Source organism: Delphinapterus leucas, chromosome 15 (genome assembly GCF_059928025.1).
Source record: "Delphinapterus leucas isolate spDelLeu-1000000601 "Yukka" chromosome 15, BTC_Dleu_Yukka2, whole genome shotgun sequence".
Lineage (NCBI taxonomy): Eukaryota > Metazoa > Chordata > Mammalia > Artiodactyla > Monodontidae > Delphinapterus > Delphinapterus leucas.
This window is the reverse complement of record NC_143143.1, coordinates 67,489,845-67,506,716: the sequence shown is the minus strand read 5'-3', so window position 1 is coordinate 67,506,716 and position 16,872 is coordinate 67,489,845. Positions and strand designations below refer to the sequence as shown.

The 16,872-nt window shown below is 48.0% G+C and overlaps 1 protein-coding gene across 1 annotated transcript in view; it reads right to left on the bottom strand.

The window, feature by feature from the left end:
- LBP (lipopolysaccharide binding protein) overlaps nt 1-12,850 on the bottom strand; it is a 44,949-nt gene extending 32,099 nt beyond the window's left edge. Inside the window, 5 exon segments of the mRNA XM_022592424.2 lie at nt 3,090-3,153; nt 3,759-3,914; nt 6,646-6,774; nt 8,238-8,352; nt 12,583-12,850. Coding sequence (XP_022448132.2) covers nt 3,090-3,153; nt 3,759-3,914; nt 6,646-6,774; nt 8,238-8,352; nt 12,583-12,706 — 588 coding nt within the window. The 5' untranslated portion in view covers nt 12,707-12,850.
- Between the last annotated feature and the right edge of the window lie 4,022 nt (nt 12,851-16,872).

Here is a 16,872-nt window from a genome sequence, read left to right as displayed (position 1 = left end):
TTATGTAAACCCATGAAATACGACTGAGACAAGAGTCGTTTCTATGAAAACCTACGTTTCCTTTCCTTCTTCTTCTTTTTTTTTTTTTTTTTTGGCCATGCCTCAGGGCTTGAGGAATCTTAGTGCCCTGACCAGGGATCAAACCTACACCCTCGGCAGTGAAAGCGCGGAGTTCTAACCACTGGACCACCAGGGAATTCCCAAAAACCTATAGTAAGTGTTTTGGAAAGGTGAGTTGCTTAAAGAAAATGCTGGTAAATTGGTGTGGACCAGAAAAGCTTACAAGGAAGACAATCATAAAAATCTAGAAGGATTCTGCATTGGGATTGCTTTGCAAATGTCTTTAGATTCTCATTGTGGTTAAAGAAATCTGAGCTGGAATTTGTAGCAGATGCCTGTTGAATGAAAGAAGGACAGTGCAATGCCAATCAAGAGACTGTTTGCAAAGAACAGTTCTGGGCCTAGGTCAACTGCATTTACATTTACTGTATCTTAAAACATTGGATTCATATGTAAATATTTTCTTTGTTCAGGTGTGTATGAGTGAGTCCTCACTTTAAACAGCTTTTTTGATTAACCAGCTATCACCTGTGGTGCAAACGGATGCACAGATACAGTGGAGGGAGGGGCACGTGGGCAGGGGGGTCCAAGAGCATGGATGGGGCCCTGGCCTAGTGAGGGAGTCACCGACGGCTCCCTTGAAGAGGTGGCATTTTAAGGGTAAGCTAAAGGGTGAGCAGGCATAAACCAGGCACAGGGCTGTGGGGAAGGACTAGGCTGGGGGTTGGGCAGACAAGGGGTGAAATCTTCACCTCCCTTTGCAGCTGGCCTAGTTTCTGGGAGAAGAGTTTGGTAGTGAGGAGCTGCCAGAAATAAAGGAAAGAGGTGGTGAGGAACCTTCATGGTTGGTTTCAAAGGAGCCAGGAAACTCTGTCGACCTCACCCAATGGGGGAAGGGAGGCCTTCAGGTGCTTCGGCTCCAGACACGCAGTACGGTCTCCCAGAGAGGCAGGTTGGGGCAGTGGTTAAGGGTGTAGTAGGGAAGTCTGAAAACCTGGGTTCAAATCCTGCTAAGTCTCCACTGGCTGTGTGACCTTTGCAGAATCTCTCTCTGCTTTGGGGTCCTCACCTCAGGATACAGTGACAAGGCCCAGTGCTTTCCAGGGTGTTCGGCGGGGGTGGGGTGAGGTTATAAGAGGATGAGTGTGTATGGCCCAGAGAGTAAGCACTCAGCAAGGACTCATTATTCTTAGCCCTGCTAGTCAGATACCACATTCCTCCCTGAATGGGAAAGTCAAATGGTCCTGCACCAGGCTCTTAGTTGCCCTGGGAGAAGGAGATTTCTGAAGCCCTATAAAGATCAGGGGTCAGGACTTCCCTGGTGGCGCAGTGGTTAAGAATCCGCCTGCCGATGCAGGGGACACGGGTTTGAGCCCTGGTCCGGGAAGATCCCACATGCGGCTGAGCAGCTAAGCCCGTGCGCCACAACTACGGAGCCTGCGCTCTAGAGCCCGTGAGCCACAACTAGTGAGCTCACGTGCCACAACTACTGAAGCCCGTGCGCCTAGAGCCCGTGCTCTGCAACAAGTGAAACCACTGCAACGAGAAGCCCGTGCACCACAACGAAGAGTAGCCCCCGCTCACCGCAACTAGAGAAAGCCCACGCACAGCAACAAAGACCCAACGCAGCCAAAATAAATAAATAAATAAATTTAAGAAAAAAAGATCGGGGTCGGGGAGAGAGATCTCCATCTTTCCTGAGACACCAGCCCCGACAAGGCCTTTGGTACAAGCTGCTCCCAGCTCCAGAAAATTCAAATCCTGACCTAGCCTCCTGTCAACAAGGTGACCACCGAACAAGTTACTCCACGCTCAGAGCCCTCTCCCTCAGATGTGGGAAACGGTATCTCCTTCAGAGGCTGTGGTTAGGATCCGGCGGCATTGCCTATGCGAAGTGATTAGTACGTTATTCTTAGCCAAGCCACAGGCTCAACAAATAGCCACCATTATTATTATAAATAAGAATAGTTATATAGAGTGACCCATTCTGTATAACATTAATTATATTAATTTATCAAAATAATAATCATCAGGGTAACTTATTACCCTGATAATTATTATATTATTATTAATTGTAATATGGTACTATTTTTATATATTATTATTATTAATCATTATTATCTCCATCATCAGTAGGGGAGTATAAATCCAAACCACTGAAGAATATTATGTCCCACTCAGAAAGGCATGGCAACATGGCAATGGGGTGCTTGAGAAGGAGGCTGGCATATTTCCCAAGCTCACCTAGACCCCAGGACACCAGGATAAGACAGGGAACAGAAGGCAGCTTGCTACATCCGATCTGTGGGGTCTGCATGCTATTCTCTCTTCAACCACCAGGAGGCACTCAAAGCCAAACCAGATGTTGTACCAAGAGCGGTGTGTGCGCCTGTTTTTTCCTCTGTTACTTTCTCCTTCCCAAGCACAGTCATTGCTACAGACACAGCTCCAGGTATATGATACCCCAGAAATGGGATTTTGGGGTGAAGTAAGTGAGTGCAAGAACTGAAAGTTAACATGAAACCTCTTTCTTTGAGCCAGAGATTCCAAAATTTGGAGATTTCACATAATTTTTTTAATGGGAAGAACTGACACTCTGTTGCTGCTTCCGCGTACAAAGCAGGTGCTCATCGCCCAGGTAGGAACCAGAACTCCCACCTGGTCCACACACTCCCAAAGTTTCCTGCTTTGTCTCTGAAGCCACCTAAGTGTTGATTTTCTTTTTTGCGTTTGTGGACTGCAGGGCCGGGGTGGGCAGTGAGCAAAGCCAAGCAGGCGTCTCCATTTGGTCCCTTGGCCAAGCATCTAACCCTTTTCTGTCTAACTGGATAGACTCGGAGTCCAGAGACCTACATTTTGCCCCCAGCTTTGCCGCACACCAGCTTCATGACCTTGATTTGTCCTCTCTGGGCCTTGAGCCCAAGTGTGCCTGGGCCAGCCCCTAGGGCTGTTCAAGGCCAGAGCCCATTAAGGACTTGGGCCCAGCCCCTTGAGTGGCTCGGCAGCGCCAGCCACTTGGACATTCTTACCTTGCTCTCCAATACTCTTCGGAACTTGGACTCGATCTGATGGTGGAAGAGATTCAGCAGCCACCTGGGGAGAGAAGCACAGTGGATGATCAGCTGTGTGCCACTGAATGCAGGGACAGTGGGGCAGTAGGGAGAGCCAGGCCAGTCACCAAGGGAGCCCTCCCCACCCCATTCTGGTCCCCTGCTGTGTCCCAGAATCCTGGATGGGATGAATATGCAGAGTCCCAGTTCCCAGCACACTCACTGATTCAGTGCATCTGGCATCCCAGCCCCCTGCTGTGCCCCAAAGTCAGATTTGGGGGAGGGGCTGGAGAATCCATGTTTTTCTAATCTAGAAAACTGAGACTTGAAGAGACTTGCTCAAGGGTTTATATATTTTCCACAAACTCTCCTTTGGCTAAAAGCCTTCGTGTTTCTTCAGTAGCCAGATTGCACTTGCCTGTTGGTGGTGAAGTTTGTCTTTTGGTGGAAATGGCACACCAGTACTCCGAGCTTAAATCTGCTTCTGTCAATTTCAGCAGGTCCCCCAAAGAATTACCTCCAAGTGCACGTGATATACCCATGCATTACGCCTGGACCCTCATGCTTATCGGTGACCAGGCCTTGGGCTGAATGGGCCTGTGGCTGCAGCCAGGGGTCAAGCTGGTGAGTGTCCCGATGGTGACCTACCCCAAATCTCCTGACATGTGCACCTCCACATCACGGATGTTGCTGCTGCAGCTAGAAACGGCGACCTTGGGTCTCCCAGAGGGCTCGCTGCCCAAGAGAAGATTGACTGAAATGGTGATGCCCTTGACTGTCACGTCAAAGGAGCCGTCTAGTTTCCTAGAGGAGATAAGAGAAGTAGTAATTGATTCCTAGACTAGGGTCGGCCACCATTTGGGGGGAAAATATAAATCTCAATTCTTACCCCCAAATAAGTGAAGCTGCAGTAAAAATTTAATTACAAAAATTATTACAAATATTTATTACAAAGCAAAGATTTATTACAAATAAGCCCATAAAAGATCAAGAAGAAAGCTTGGGTTCATTTACTTATGGTCAGGGATGGGCAAAAGCCTTTCTAGGTTAGATCTAAGTCTCAGCAGCCCTAAAGGAAATGGTGGATAAACTTGCCAGCACTGAAAATTAAAACTTTAGTGAACAGCAACAAAAAAATTCCATACGCAAAGTAAAAAAAAAAAAATTGCTTCTTGATCCAGGCAAAGAGCTAATTTCCATGACATGTGAGCTAATATATGAGTTAATTTCCTTAATACACAAAGAACAAGCCTATACAAAGAAATAAGGAAAGGACAAGAGGGAAAACAAGGGATCAAAGATATGAACAGGAAGTTCAATTGCAAATAAGCATATGAGAAGTTATTAAAAATGAAAATAACAATGCTGCCAGTTTTCACCTAACAGGTTGATAAAAAGTTTAGAAGTTTTCATACCCAGTGCTTGTGAAGATATGGGAAAACAAAACACCGGTTGGGAAAGCACATCTAGAACACAAGCTGGTGGGATCTATCCTGATTTTAACCACAAATCTTTGGCCCAGTAATTTTGCTTCTAAGTCTTTACTCTGTGGCTCGTCCAGTCAAGATGTATGTGTGGGGCAGCTCACTGAAGCATCATGGGTAATAGCAAGAAATGAGGAAACAACCTTAAATGTCAACTAGTTGCGATAGGTTCAATAAGTTGTGGGCATCTATGCTCTGCAGCCTTTAAAAAGAATGAAGCCAAATGTGGTCTAGTTATACAGTGACATATTACCCATCCATACAAAAGGATAAAGCACTGATGCATGCTGTAGTGTGGATAAACCTCAAAAATATTGTGCTACATGACAAAAGTCAGAAACAAAATGTCACATACTATACGATTTCATTTATATGTCCCGGATTGGCAAATCCATAGAGACAGAGGCGGGTTGGTGGTGGCCCAGGACTGGGGGAGGGGGAAATGGGGAGTTAGTGCTTAATAGGTATGGAGCATCTTTTGGGGTGATGGAAATATTGTGGGACTAGGTAGAGGTGGTGGTTGCACAACGCTTTGAGTGTACTAGATGCCACTGAATTGTATACTTTAAAATGGTTAATTTCATGTTATGTGAATTTCACCTCAATAAAAATATTACAGGGACTTCCCTGGAGGTCCAGTGGTTAAGACTTCCCCTTCCAATGCAGGGGGTGCTGGTTTGATCCCTGGTCGGGGAGCTAAGATCCCACATGCCTCGTGGCCAAAAAACCAAAACATAAAACAGAAGCAGTATTGTAACAAAGTCAATAACGACTATAAAAATGGTCCACATCAAAAAAAAAAAATCTTTAAAAAAGTTACATTAAAAAAAAGTTAAAAAAAAAAGAATGAGGTAGATAGTCATATGCTCATATAAGAGATCTTGAAGAGTATGGCCTCATTCCTGTCATGGAAATTGAATAAATATGCAAAATTAGGTGACCTATATACTGAGCATCTTTCTAAAGCAGTGTTGTCCAACAGAAATATGTGAACTACATGGGTAATTTAAAATTTTCTAGTAGCCACATTAAAAAATGCAAAAGGAAAAAGGTGAGAATCATTTTAATAGTATATGATTATCATTTCAACATGTGATCAATGTAAAAATTATTAATGAGATTTCTTATGTTCTTTTTTGTGCTGAATCTTCAAATATGGTATTTCACACTTACGACAGATCCCCATTTGTTCCAGCCACTTTTCATGTATTCAGTAAGGACATGTGGCCAGAGGCTACTGTATAGGACAGGGCAGGTCTCCAGTGTCTATATGGCCAGGTCACCCATAGTTGCCCTCCTGTTATGGGCTGAACTGTGTCCCCCCAGATTCAAATGTTGAAGGCCCCTCAGTAAGCAGAATGTGACTGTATTTGAAACAGTGATTCAGTTAAAATCAGACCATTAGGGTGGGCTAGAGTCCAATCTGTCGTTCTAAGAAGAGGAGATTTGGACACACAGAGAAGCACCAGGGGTGCAGGCTCATGGAGGGATGACCACGTGCAGACATGGCAACAGAGCAGTTATCTGCAAGCCCAGGAGAGAAGTCTCAGAAGAAACTAAACCTGCCCACATCTTGATCTTGGACTTGCAGCCTCCAGAAGTGTGAGAAAATAAATTTCTGTTGATTGAACCCCCTAGTCTGTGACATTTCATTATGGCAGCCCAAGGAGACTCACCCACCTTCCATCCAAGGACCTCAGAGGTCAGAGAACAGTTCAAAGTGCTGGAGAGGTCGTGCCCCTGAGAGCTACCCTTGACCAATGGCAAACAGGAGGTTGGGGTACCTCAGAGGTGTGCTCTGCCTACACTGTCCCCAGGGGTCCCCGGGAGGGTTGAGCTCCAGTAGCTGCCAAGCTGACCTCCTTCTTCCCCACCTCATTTCTGCACACACCCTCTATGTTTCCTTAGGTTGCTCCCCAGATAAAGTATTTGCACTTGAATTCTTGCCTTGGGGTCTGCTATGGGGGAAGTTAGGAACACCTTGGACCCAGGAAGGGTGGAATGAAAGCCAAAGCCAAGGTTCCGAGGGCCTGGAAGCAGAGTCAACTTACAGTATCCGCTTGCGCACCTTCCACTTGCCCTTGACTCTGATGAAGGAGTCGGAGATGGAGAAATGCAGACCGTGGCTGGGGAGGGGCTTCAGAGCAGAGCCGAGCAGCTCACAGCTGTGGATGTTCAGGCTGGAGAGAGACCCACAGAAGCGGCATCAGCCTGGAGGCAGAGGCAGGTCCAGCCTCAGCAGGGGTCTTGCTCTCGCCCCCATCCTACGGGGACTAGACCAGCTGAGCCTGCATCAGACAGGCTTCTGGCTCCCCACACGTACTTGCTGTGTGCCCTGCGCTGACCAGGCAGCCATGCCAAGTACTTTACATGCATTATGTCAGTTTGTCTCACAGAGGGGTTCAGCACTGTTCAGGTTCCCTTTTTACAGAGGGGGACATAGAACCTCTCAGAAGGGATGCATTTGCCCAAAGCTGCACAGTCAGGATCAGAGCTCATGCGCCCCTGGCTGGGATCCTGAGTAGGGTGCATAGATGCACCCCATCATCACTTTCCTCCACACCTCCAGGTGGGGGAATCAGATTCAGAAGAGGCCGAAGGCAGCCTCAAGAAGAGACAGAAAAGGGCTGAGAGAAGCAAACCAAGATGACGTGGATTGTGGAGCCATCAGTGGGAAGAGAATGGTCAAGTTCCATCTTCTTTGCCCAGTACACAGTAGGTGCCCAATAGATGTTTACTGATGGACTGAATAAAAAAAGGACTGAATGAAGCCATCAGTGGTGAGCAGAGAGGTGCGTGATGAGCTGTGGGCTCAATTGCCCCCGTTCCATTGTCAATCCTTCAAAAAGTGTTTGATGCCTTTTTTTTTTTTTTTTAAATTAATTATTTATTTATTAATTATGGCTGTGTTGGGTCTTCGTTTACTGTGCGAGGGCTTTCTCTAGCTGTGGCAAGTGGGGACCACTCTTCATCGCGGTGCACGGGCCTCTCACTATCGCGGCCTCTCCCGTGGCGGAGCACAGGCTCCAGACGCGCAGGCTCAGTAATTGTGGCTCACGGGCCCAGTTGCTCCGCGGCATGTGGGATCTTCCCAGACCAGGGCTCGAACCCGTGTCCCCTGCATTGGCAGGCAGATTCTCAACCACTGCGCCACCAGGGAAGCCCCTGATGCCTAAAAAGCATCCGCTGCTCAGGTCTAAACATCCTTTGAAGACGCAGCTCAAATGCCACCGTGTCCAGGAAACTTTAGCTGGCTCCTCCAGATGTGCCAACCTCAGGGCTAAGAGGGCTACTACATCTAAAATTTAAGGTTTATTTAAAACAATGTTTAAGGTCTATCTTCCCTTCCAGGCTACATCCAGTGGCCAGGCCAGAGCCTGGATTATCACTCCAAAGAGGCAGCAAGTTAGCCCCATTTTACAGATAAGGAAGCTGAAGCTCAGGTCACACAGCTAGCGGGTCTTCATTAATATTTGTTGTATGAATGAATGAAGGGGCCCAAGTTCCTCCCAGAACTTGCCTCTGAATTCTGCGAGGAACCATCCCACCGTCTGCCCCAGAGATGTCCCGAGCCAGTCCTGGGGCTCTCCCTCCCTTCCTCTCCGGACCCCCCGGCCCCTGCCCAGTCACCTCAGAGCCCCACCTGTGGAATTCATAGTGCGCATTGCCGAGGTATTTGATCTTGGCGTCCCCACTGAAGTTGGGCAGCGTGACATCATGCAGTTTACTCTGCAGAGTCACCAGCTCCTCTTGGGCCACTGTGGATGGGAAAAAGCTGGGAGTCAGCCTAGTCAGCCTGCCTCCCTCCTTCTAAACCCTTCAGTGGCTCCCACCTGCCCTGGGGAAAGAGGTCTACTTCCTGATTAGCATTAATTGCAGTTGCAGGTTATTGAGCCCCTCTAGAGCACCAAGTAGCAAGAGAAACACACAGGAGCATCACTGCATTTCTGGTGGGGTAGTTATGTTCATGCCCATGTTAGGGATGAGGACACAATGTCTTTGTCAGTAGCTCCGAGAGGGAGGAGTGCTGTGTGCTTGGAGGGTGGCCCTCTTTCCTGCCCTTCATGGCATCTAGCCTGTGTAGAATAGACTGTAAGGATTTTAGGGCTAGGATTCTGGTGTTGGCACCTTTCTGGGTGGGTGACCTTGAGCAAGTTTTCAACCTCGGTGTTCTCCGTCGGTCAAATAGCAATGATAATAATACTTTCCTCATTGGGATGGCATGAGGGTTAAAAGAGATCATTGCAAAGCAAAAAGGGGCTGACAGGATAAAAAGCACCCTTGCTTATCCTTTTTGACCCACCTCCTAGAGAAATGGAAATAAAAACAAAAATAAAAAAATGGGACCTAATGAAACTTAAAAGCTTTTGCACAGCAAAGGAAACCATAAACAAGATGAAAAGACAACCCTCAGAATGGGAGAAAATATTTGCAAATGAAGCAATGGACAAAGGATTAATCTCTGAAATATACAAGCATCTCATGCAGCTCAATATCAAAAAAACAAACAAACCAGTCCAAAAATGGGCAGAAGACCTAAACAGACAGTTCTCCAAAGCAGATATACAGATTTTCAACAAACACATGAAAGGATGCTCAACATCACTAATCATTAGAGAAATGCAAATCAAAATTACAATGAGGTATCACCTCACACTGGTCAGAATGGCCATCATCAAAAAATCTACAAACAATAAATGCTGGAGAGGGTGTGGAGAAAAGGGAACACTCCTGCACTGTTGGTGGGAATGTAAATTGATACAGCCACTATAGAGAACAGTATGGAGGTTCCTTAAAAAACTAAAAATAGAACTACCATATGACCTAGCAATCCCACTGCTGGGCATATACCCTGAGAAAACCATAATTCAAAAAGAGTCATGTACCACAATGTTCATTGCAGCTCTATTTACAATAGCCAGGACATGGAAGCAACCTAAATGTCCATCGACAGATGAATGGATAAAGATGTGGCACATATATACTCTGAAATATTACTCAGCCATAAAAAGAAACGAAATTGAGTTATTTGTAGTGAGGTGGATGGACCTAGAGTCTGTCACACAGAGTGAAGTAAGTCAGAAAGAGAAAAACAAATAACACACATATGTGGAATCTAAACAAATGGTGCAGATGAACCCAGCTGCAGGGCAGGAATAAAGACACAGACATAGAGAACGGACTTGAGGACACAGGGGGCGAAGGGGAAGCTCTGACGAAGTGCGAGAGTAGCACTGACATATATACACTACCAAATGTAAAATGGATGGCTAGTGGGAAGCTGCTTCATAGCACAGGGAGATCAGCTCCGTGCTTTGTGACGACCTAGAGGGGTGGGATAGGGAGGCTGGGAGGGAGGGAGACACAAGAGAGAGGGGATGTGGGGATATATGTATGTGTATAGCTGATTCACTTTGTTATACAGCAGAAATTAACACAGCAATGTAAAGCAACTATACTCCAGTAAAGATGTTAAAAAATTAATTAATTAAATTAAATTTATTTCAAAAAGCACCCTTGCTTGGTGCCTGACACATCAGGTACTCAGTAAATGCAGGGTTTATGTCATTAAAAATATGGAAAGGGGCTTCCCCTGGTGGCGCAGCAGTTGAGAGTCTGCCTGCCAATGCAGGGGACGCGGGTTCGTGCCCCGGTCCGGGAAGATCCCACATGCCACGGAGCGGCTGGGCCCGTGAGCCATGGCCACTGAACCTGCGCGTCTGGAGCCTGTGCTCCGCAACGGGAGAGGCCACAACAGTGAGAGGCCCACGTACCGCAAAAAAAAAAAAAAAAAAAAAAAAAAAAATATATATATATATATATATAGTAAGGACCAAAATGTCCAACTCTGGAGGACTGGTTACATTTACACAGTGGAAAGGAGCAAGAGGCAAATTTTGCCTGATCTAGCGTTTCAATATAAACAGCATTCGGTAGGACCTTCTGTTTATCTGAGGTATGAGAGACCCAGGATTCTGCCCTCAGGGAGGGTGTGTATACACAGATGACCAGGGGTCTCCCTGACTCCGCCTCATACCACTTTGCAGTCCTCCCTCCAGCAAATGCATGAGCCGGTCTCTCTGCCAAAATGCTATCTCTTGTCCGTAGTTAACGTATCTTTTCTACCTCACCTCCTCCAAGAACCCTTCCTTGATTTCCCTCTCTCTGTCCCCAGCCAATCTGGGCTCCCAACAGCTCTACCTGAGGGAATATTATTACCCCAGTGAACAGCTAAGGCAATTGAGCCTCCATAAAAGTGAGGAGCAGCCCTCCATCAAGTGCTAAGGGGAGCGGTATATAAATACCCTAGATCCCTTGCCCCTTGGACAGGTTATTTCAGAGGCTTTGTTTTAGCATCTTTTTTTTTTTTTTTTTTTGCGGTACGCGGGCCTCTCACTGCTGTGGCCTCTCCCGCCGCGGAGCACAGGCTCCAGACGCGCAGGCCCAGCGGCCATGGCTCACGGGCCCAGCCGCCCCGCGGCATGTGGGATCCTCCTGGACCGGGGCACGAACCCGCGTCCCCTACATCGGCAGGCGGACTCTCAACCACTGCGCCACCAGGGAAGCCCTGTTTTAGCATCTTTTAAAAAAAATGCTACAAATGAATCTATATACAAAACAGAAACAAACTCACAGACATAGAAAACAGCATGGTTATGAAATGTGTGGGGGAGGGACAAATTAGGAGTATGGGACTAACAGATACAAACTGCTGCACATAACATAGATACACAAGGATTTACTGTAGAGCACAGGGAACTCTATTCAGTATCTTGTAATGACCTATAATGGAATATAATCTGCAAAAAAAAAAAAAGCCTGAATCAGTTTGCTGTATACCTGAAACTAACACAATATTGTAAATCAACTATATTCCAATTCTTTAAAACTGAGGTATAACATCCGTAGAGGTGTAACCTAAAGGGCACTAATCTTAAAGGTATTGCCAGGTAATTTTTACATGTTTATGCACCCATGTAGCCACCGCCCAGAGCAAGATGCAGGGCATTCCCGGCACCCCTGTAGGCTCCCTGTGCCCCTTCCGGGTGGTAACCACCATTCTGACATCAATTTTTAAAATTTATTTATTTATTGGCTGCGTTGGGTCTTCGTTGATGCACTTGGGCTTTCTCTAGTTGCCGCGAGCGGGGGCTACTCTTCGTTTCAGTAAGCGGGCTTCTCATTGCAGTGGCTTCTCTTGCTGCGGAACACGGGCTCTAGGCATGCGGGCTTCAGTAGTTGTGGCGTGTGGGCTCAGTAGTTGTGGCTCGCCGGCTCTGGAGCGCAGGCTCAGTAGTTGTGGCACACAGGCTTAGTTGCTCCGCAGCATGTGGGATCTTCCTGGACCAGGGCTCGAACCCGTGTCCCTGCATTGGCAGGCGGATTCTTAACCACTGCTCCCCCAGGGAAGTCCCTAGTTTTGTTTTTTTTAAAAATATATATATATTTTTTGTTTGTTTATTTTTTGGCTGTGCTGCACAGCATGTGGGATCTTAGTTCCCCGACCAGGGATCGAACCTGTGCTCCCTGCACTGGAAGTGCAGAGTCTTAACCACTGGACCGCCAGGGAAGTCCCTGACATCTAGTTTTAAGGCATATGTTTTCAAACTCGAGCAAAAATTTTCCAGCGGAACTGTTCCCATCACTGAGGCGGTAGCTGGTTTAAGGATACGCCTCTCCTGGCCACCTTGCCTTTCTCATCTCACATCACTACTCTCTTACAGTGTTTCCCGGAATCATCTCCCAAATCAACTACACGCACCCAAATATTTATCTCTGTTGGCTAGTGGGGAACCCAGCTAAGACAAGTAACGTGCCCAAGTGGCCCAGGGGTTGGGCGATGAGGCCAGAACCCGAGCCAGGTTTGCCTGGCCGGGAAGGCTGCACCACCCCAAGGGAGAGAGTCCCCTCTGTGTCCCCTGCCGTACCCAGCACCGCCTGGGGCCAAGCGGGTCAGCCAAGTCCAGCCAACAACCACAGCTCCTTACCATACTCCAAGCCCTTGTCGGTGATCCTGGCGACCAGGCCAGGGTTGGCACCCAGGGCCCCAGGGGTGGATGTGAGCAGTATTCCCAGCAGGAGGGAGGACAGGGCCCCAGCCGAGGTCCCCATCCTGGGCTCCCAGAGGGCTGGGCCAGGTCTGTCGCAGCCTCAGGCTGGGCTCAGCTCTCTTAAGTAACTGAGGCCAGAGCCCTGGGGCAGCTCCTGAGTGGGGCGGGTTCCTGGAATCAGGAAGGGGAGGCCTAGTGACTGGAACCTGCTTGCGACACTGTTGGGGTCATGGGTCATACTTAAAAGCCTGTTGTCGCCGCCCCGAGTGAGAGGATGGGTTGGCCTGGGCCCAGGTGACACTGTTTGTCCCCTCTTCCCACAAAAAGACCCCACGTTCATTTCCAGGAAGGCCCGGTTTTATAGAGGCTCAGAGGGGCCAGGTCACCGGCTCAAGCTCACACACCCGGCAGGTGGCAGAGCTGGGAGTCCAAGCCAGCTGAGTTATATACTCACCTGTTTATGTGAAAAAGAAATCTCCGCCCCACACCCTTGCTTCCCATCCCCTATGGGAAAACAGGCTTCTCAAGCCTTGCTAGTGGTAAAATCTTCTGGAAGGCAACTTGGCAAATCCTTAAACACCTGCATGCCCAGTGACCCAGTAATTCTACTGCTGGAACTTGACTCTAAGTACATAGTTAAGTCAGTGTGGAAATATGTCACAGCAGTAAGATGCCCTTTGCTGCTCCGTGTGACATCGGCAAGGTCAGAGTGGGACCCTAAGGCGTTCAACAAAAGCGCACTGGGTATACCAACTCTCATACATTTAAAGCGAGGCTGCAGAAATAAACGTATTTCTTGATACTTCAGAAAGATGCTTATGAGGCGCCCACTGCCAATGGCATCATAGGGTGAGGTTCTATTTCTTTGTTCTATTCTCACGTTTGCCAATCTGGAAAATTCTTAGCAAGGAGTTACGAGGGATTGTTTCTGGTTGGATGGGCAGGATTATGGGTGTTTTGAAAATCTTTTTGTTTGCTGGTATTTCAATTTTTATTTTCTTGGGATATATTGTATTTGCAGTAAGTAGAGAAAATAAAATTTTATTTTGGGAAACAAAATTTATAGTAGGGATTGTGCTTAATTTGTAGGGATCTCTCCCCTCCCAAGGACTCCCTATATACGTGAGTTTTGTTTTGCCCCCACCTCCAGGAAGCCTTCCCCGATCACCTCAATATTTCCCTGGATGAGAGGAAGGTCCTCCTCTGAGATCCCAGAAACCTTTGCGCTTTCTCCATCATAGCATTAACCACTCTGCTTTTCTGTAATTGTGGTACTTTAAAAATATGTCCACAAAGTCTTTGATGCTCTTTCCATCAAAAGGTGGGGTCTCTGTGTCTTCATCTTGAAATTGGGTGGGTCTTTGGACTGCCTCAATACACTGACTGTGGCAGGAGTGACAGGGTTTCTTCCCAGTGGGTCATAAAAGGCACTGGATTTGGGGTTGGGATCAGAACTTCCCACGCTGAGCACAGGGAAGCCCACACTGGGGCCTCTCTGCTCCTCTGTGTCCTATTGTTTCTGTCCATCAGGCTGAGGTTTTTGGGCTCCTGTGTCCCACCCCCCAATCCCCCTGCAAGAGGCCTGAGTGCTGCTGAGGGCAGGGCTGAGCCTTGTGAATCCTATGATCCTTCCAGCTTCGGGTGGGAACTGGCAGGAAAGCAGCATTTATTGAGCGCCTACTATGTGCGGGCCACCATGCTGGTTATGCCACACACCCCCTCTCGGCCCTGCAGCAGCCCATTATGGTGAGTATTGAAGTCTTGTTTTGAGCTGAAAAAACAGGCTCAGAGGAGTGAAGTGATTAAGCCATAGTCACCCAGCAGGGCTTTGAACCCGGATCAGTGGGATGCCATTCCAAAGCGATGGTCAGAGAAGGCTTCTCTGAGGTGACATGCTGAGCTGGGACCCTAAGGATGAGGACGATGTGGCCTTTGGAAGAGCCATTCCAGGCCAGCAAAGAACAAGGACAAAAGCCTGGCAGCAGTGTGCCTGGGGGCATCTGCTCCCTGGACTCTGCCTGCGGAGGTAGGGAGGGGCGCTGGGCTGGGAGCCGGGAAACCAAGGTTCCGATCTGGCTTCTGCCTGGCCATGGGGCCCTCAGCAAACCTTGTCTCCTCCTGTGCCCAAGTTTCCCTCTGTAAAATGAGGGGGACAGAGCAGGTGACTCCCATGGGCCCTTCCAGCTTGGAGACGAGGGAGGACATTCTAGAGAGTGAGGACCTCATGGGGACACAGATATCACTCTTCCTCTGGCAGAGGTCTGAGAATGTCCAGGCTGGGGGCTGTTTGCAGGGGCGGGAGTTGCCATAGCAGTGAACTTTGGACCTTAGAACTCCCCGGCTGGCCAGAGTGCCCCATGGGCCCAGGCCCAGCCTCCACCACCACAGGTGCCCACCCCCAGGTCAAGGTCCCTGCTGGTGACCCAGGACCCAGCAGAGGCCCCTGGGAGCAGCATGAATCCAACACTGTCAGAACCCCTGGACTTTTCTCCTACCAGTCTGTCCATCCACCTCCACGAAAGCCAAAGCCACCATCAAGTCCTACAGCAGAGAAAACGCTCTCCCTTTTAACAGGAACGGTGTTCAGTGTGTTCTGATTACAAAAGCCTCGAAAAGAATTTGGAAACCACAGTGCCTGGAATACTGAGCAGCACATAGTAGATAATTGAGTGAATGAACGTAAATGGGAAAAGTGAAAGGTTAAGGGCATGGATGCTGGGACCAGGTGGCCTGGCTTTGAATCCTGGCTCACCCACTGGGTGACCTTGGGCACGCTGCCTCAGTTTTCTCATCTGTAGTTGGGCTCAGCCAAAGGCCAGCACGGCAGGAGGTCGGAGGTTAGGAAGAGAGCAGGGTCAGGCCCTTCTCCCTGCTTCCTCCTTGCTTTGGGTTTTAAGTCTGGCCATGGTTGCATCACTCTTGACACTCCTCTCACCCTCGGCTCCAGCCTCCCCATCTCCCCCCCAGGCTGGGACTCCCCTACTGCTTTCTTTGCTGCTTCAAGCCTAGGGAGGCTAGTTCCTGGGGGCCTCCCATCCTTCACAGGTTTCCTTAAGCCTGTCCCCCAGCTCTGTAAATAGCCCCTTCATTCGAATTCCGAGAACCATCTGAGCTGGATTCTGATTTCCTGCCTAGACCCTGATGGACACAGTTGGTACACTGAGTATTTCTTCTGTTATTGACCTTTTGTAGCAAATGCCTCCCTCTCGTGGAGAGCTCTGAATTCTTTTCCAAAGTCTGAACAGGTCTTGTGCGGGAACAGTAGCCTGTGAGACAGAACTAAAAGTACAGAGCAACCCTCACGCTGCCACCAAGGATGTCTCTGGGGGCCATCTTCCATGGGGAGGCGAGATCCTCTTGGGTCTTGTAGGTCACACGTGGTTTTGCAGAGGAGAGAGCCGAGAGCGTCCAAGAGAAGGAAGCAGGGTGTGTCGAAACACAGAGCCAGAACATGTGACGCACTGGCAGCAAGGAAGCCTGGGTCCCTGTCTAGGCTCTGCTCCTGATGTGCTGTGTGACACGGGGTAAACCATGCCCCTCTCTGATCCTCACTTTGCCTCCAAATGCAGATGAAGGTGTTGGACTAGGACAGTGTTCCTCGGATCCCAGGGATCTCATTTATTTATTTTATTTTAAAATTTATTTTCATTGACATATAATTGACAGGTAAGTTTAAGCTGTACAACGTGTTGACTTGATGTATTTATATATTGTAGTACGATCACCACTGTAGCGTTAGCTGACACCTCTATCACAGCACACAATTATCATTTCTTTTTTGTGGTGGGAATAAGTAAGATCTAGTTTCTTAGCAACTTTGAAGTTTATGATACAGTATTGTTGTCTGTAATCACGATGCTGTGCATTAGCCCTACAGGACTTATTTATCTACTAGTTCCAAGTTTGGACCCTTAAATATCATCTCCCCAGTTCCCCCCTGCCCCAGGCTCCCAGTAATCACCATTCTACTCTCATTTTTACGAGCTCAGCTCTTTTAGATTCCACATATAAATGATATCATACAATATTTATCTTTTTTTTTGGTTAGCATAATGCCCTCAAGGGCCATGTCGTTGCAAATGACAGGATTCCCTCCTTTTTCATGGCTGAATAATAGTCCATTGCATATAGATATACAAATTCCAGATGTGGAGATAAGGGAATGCTTGTAGACTGTTGGTGGGAATGTAAATTGGTACAGCCACTAGGGAAAGAGTATGGAAGTCC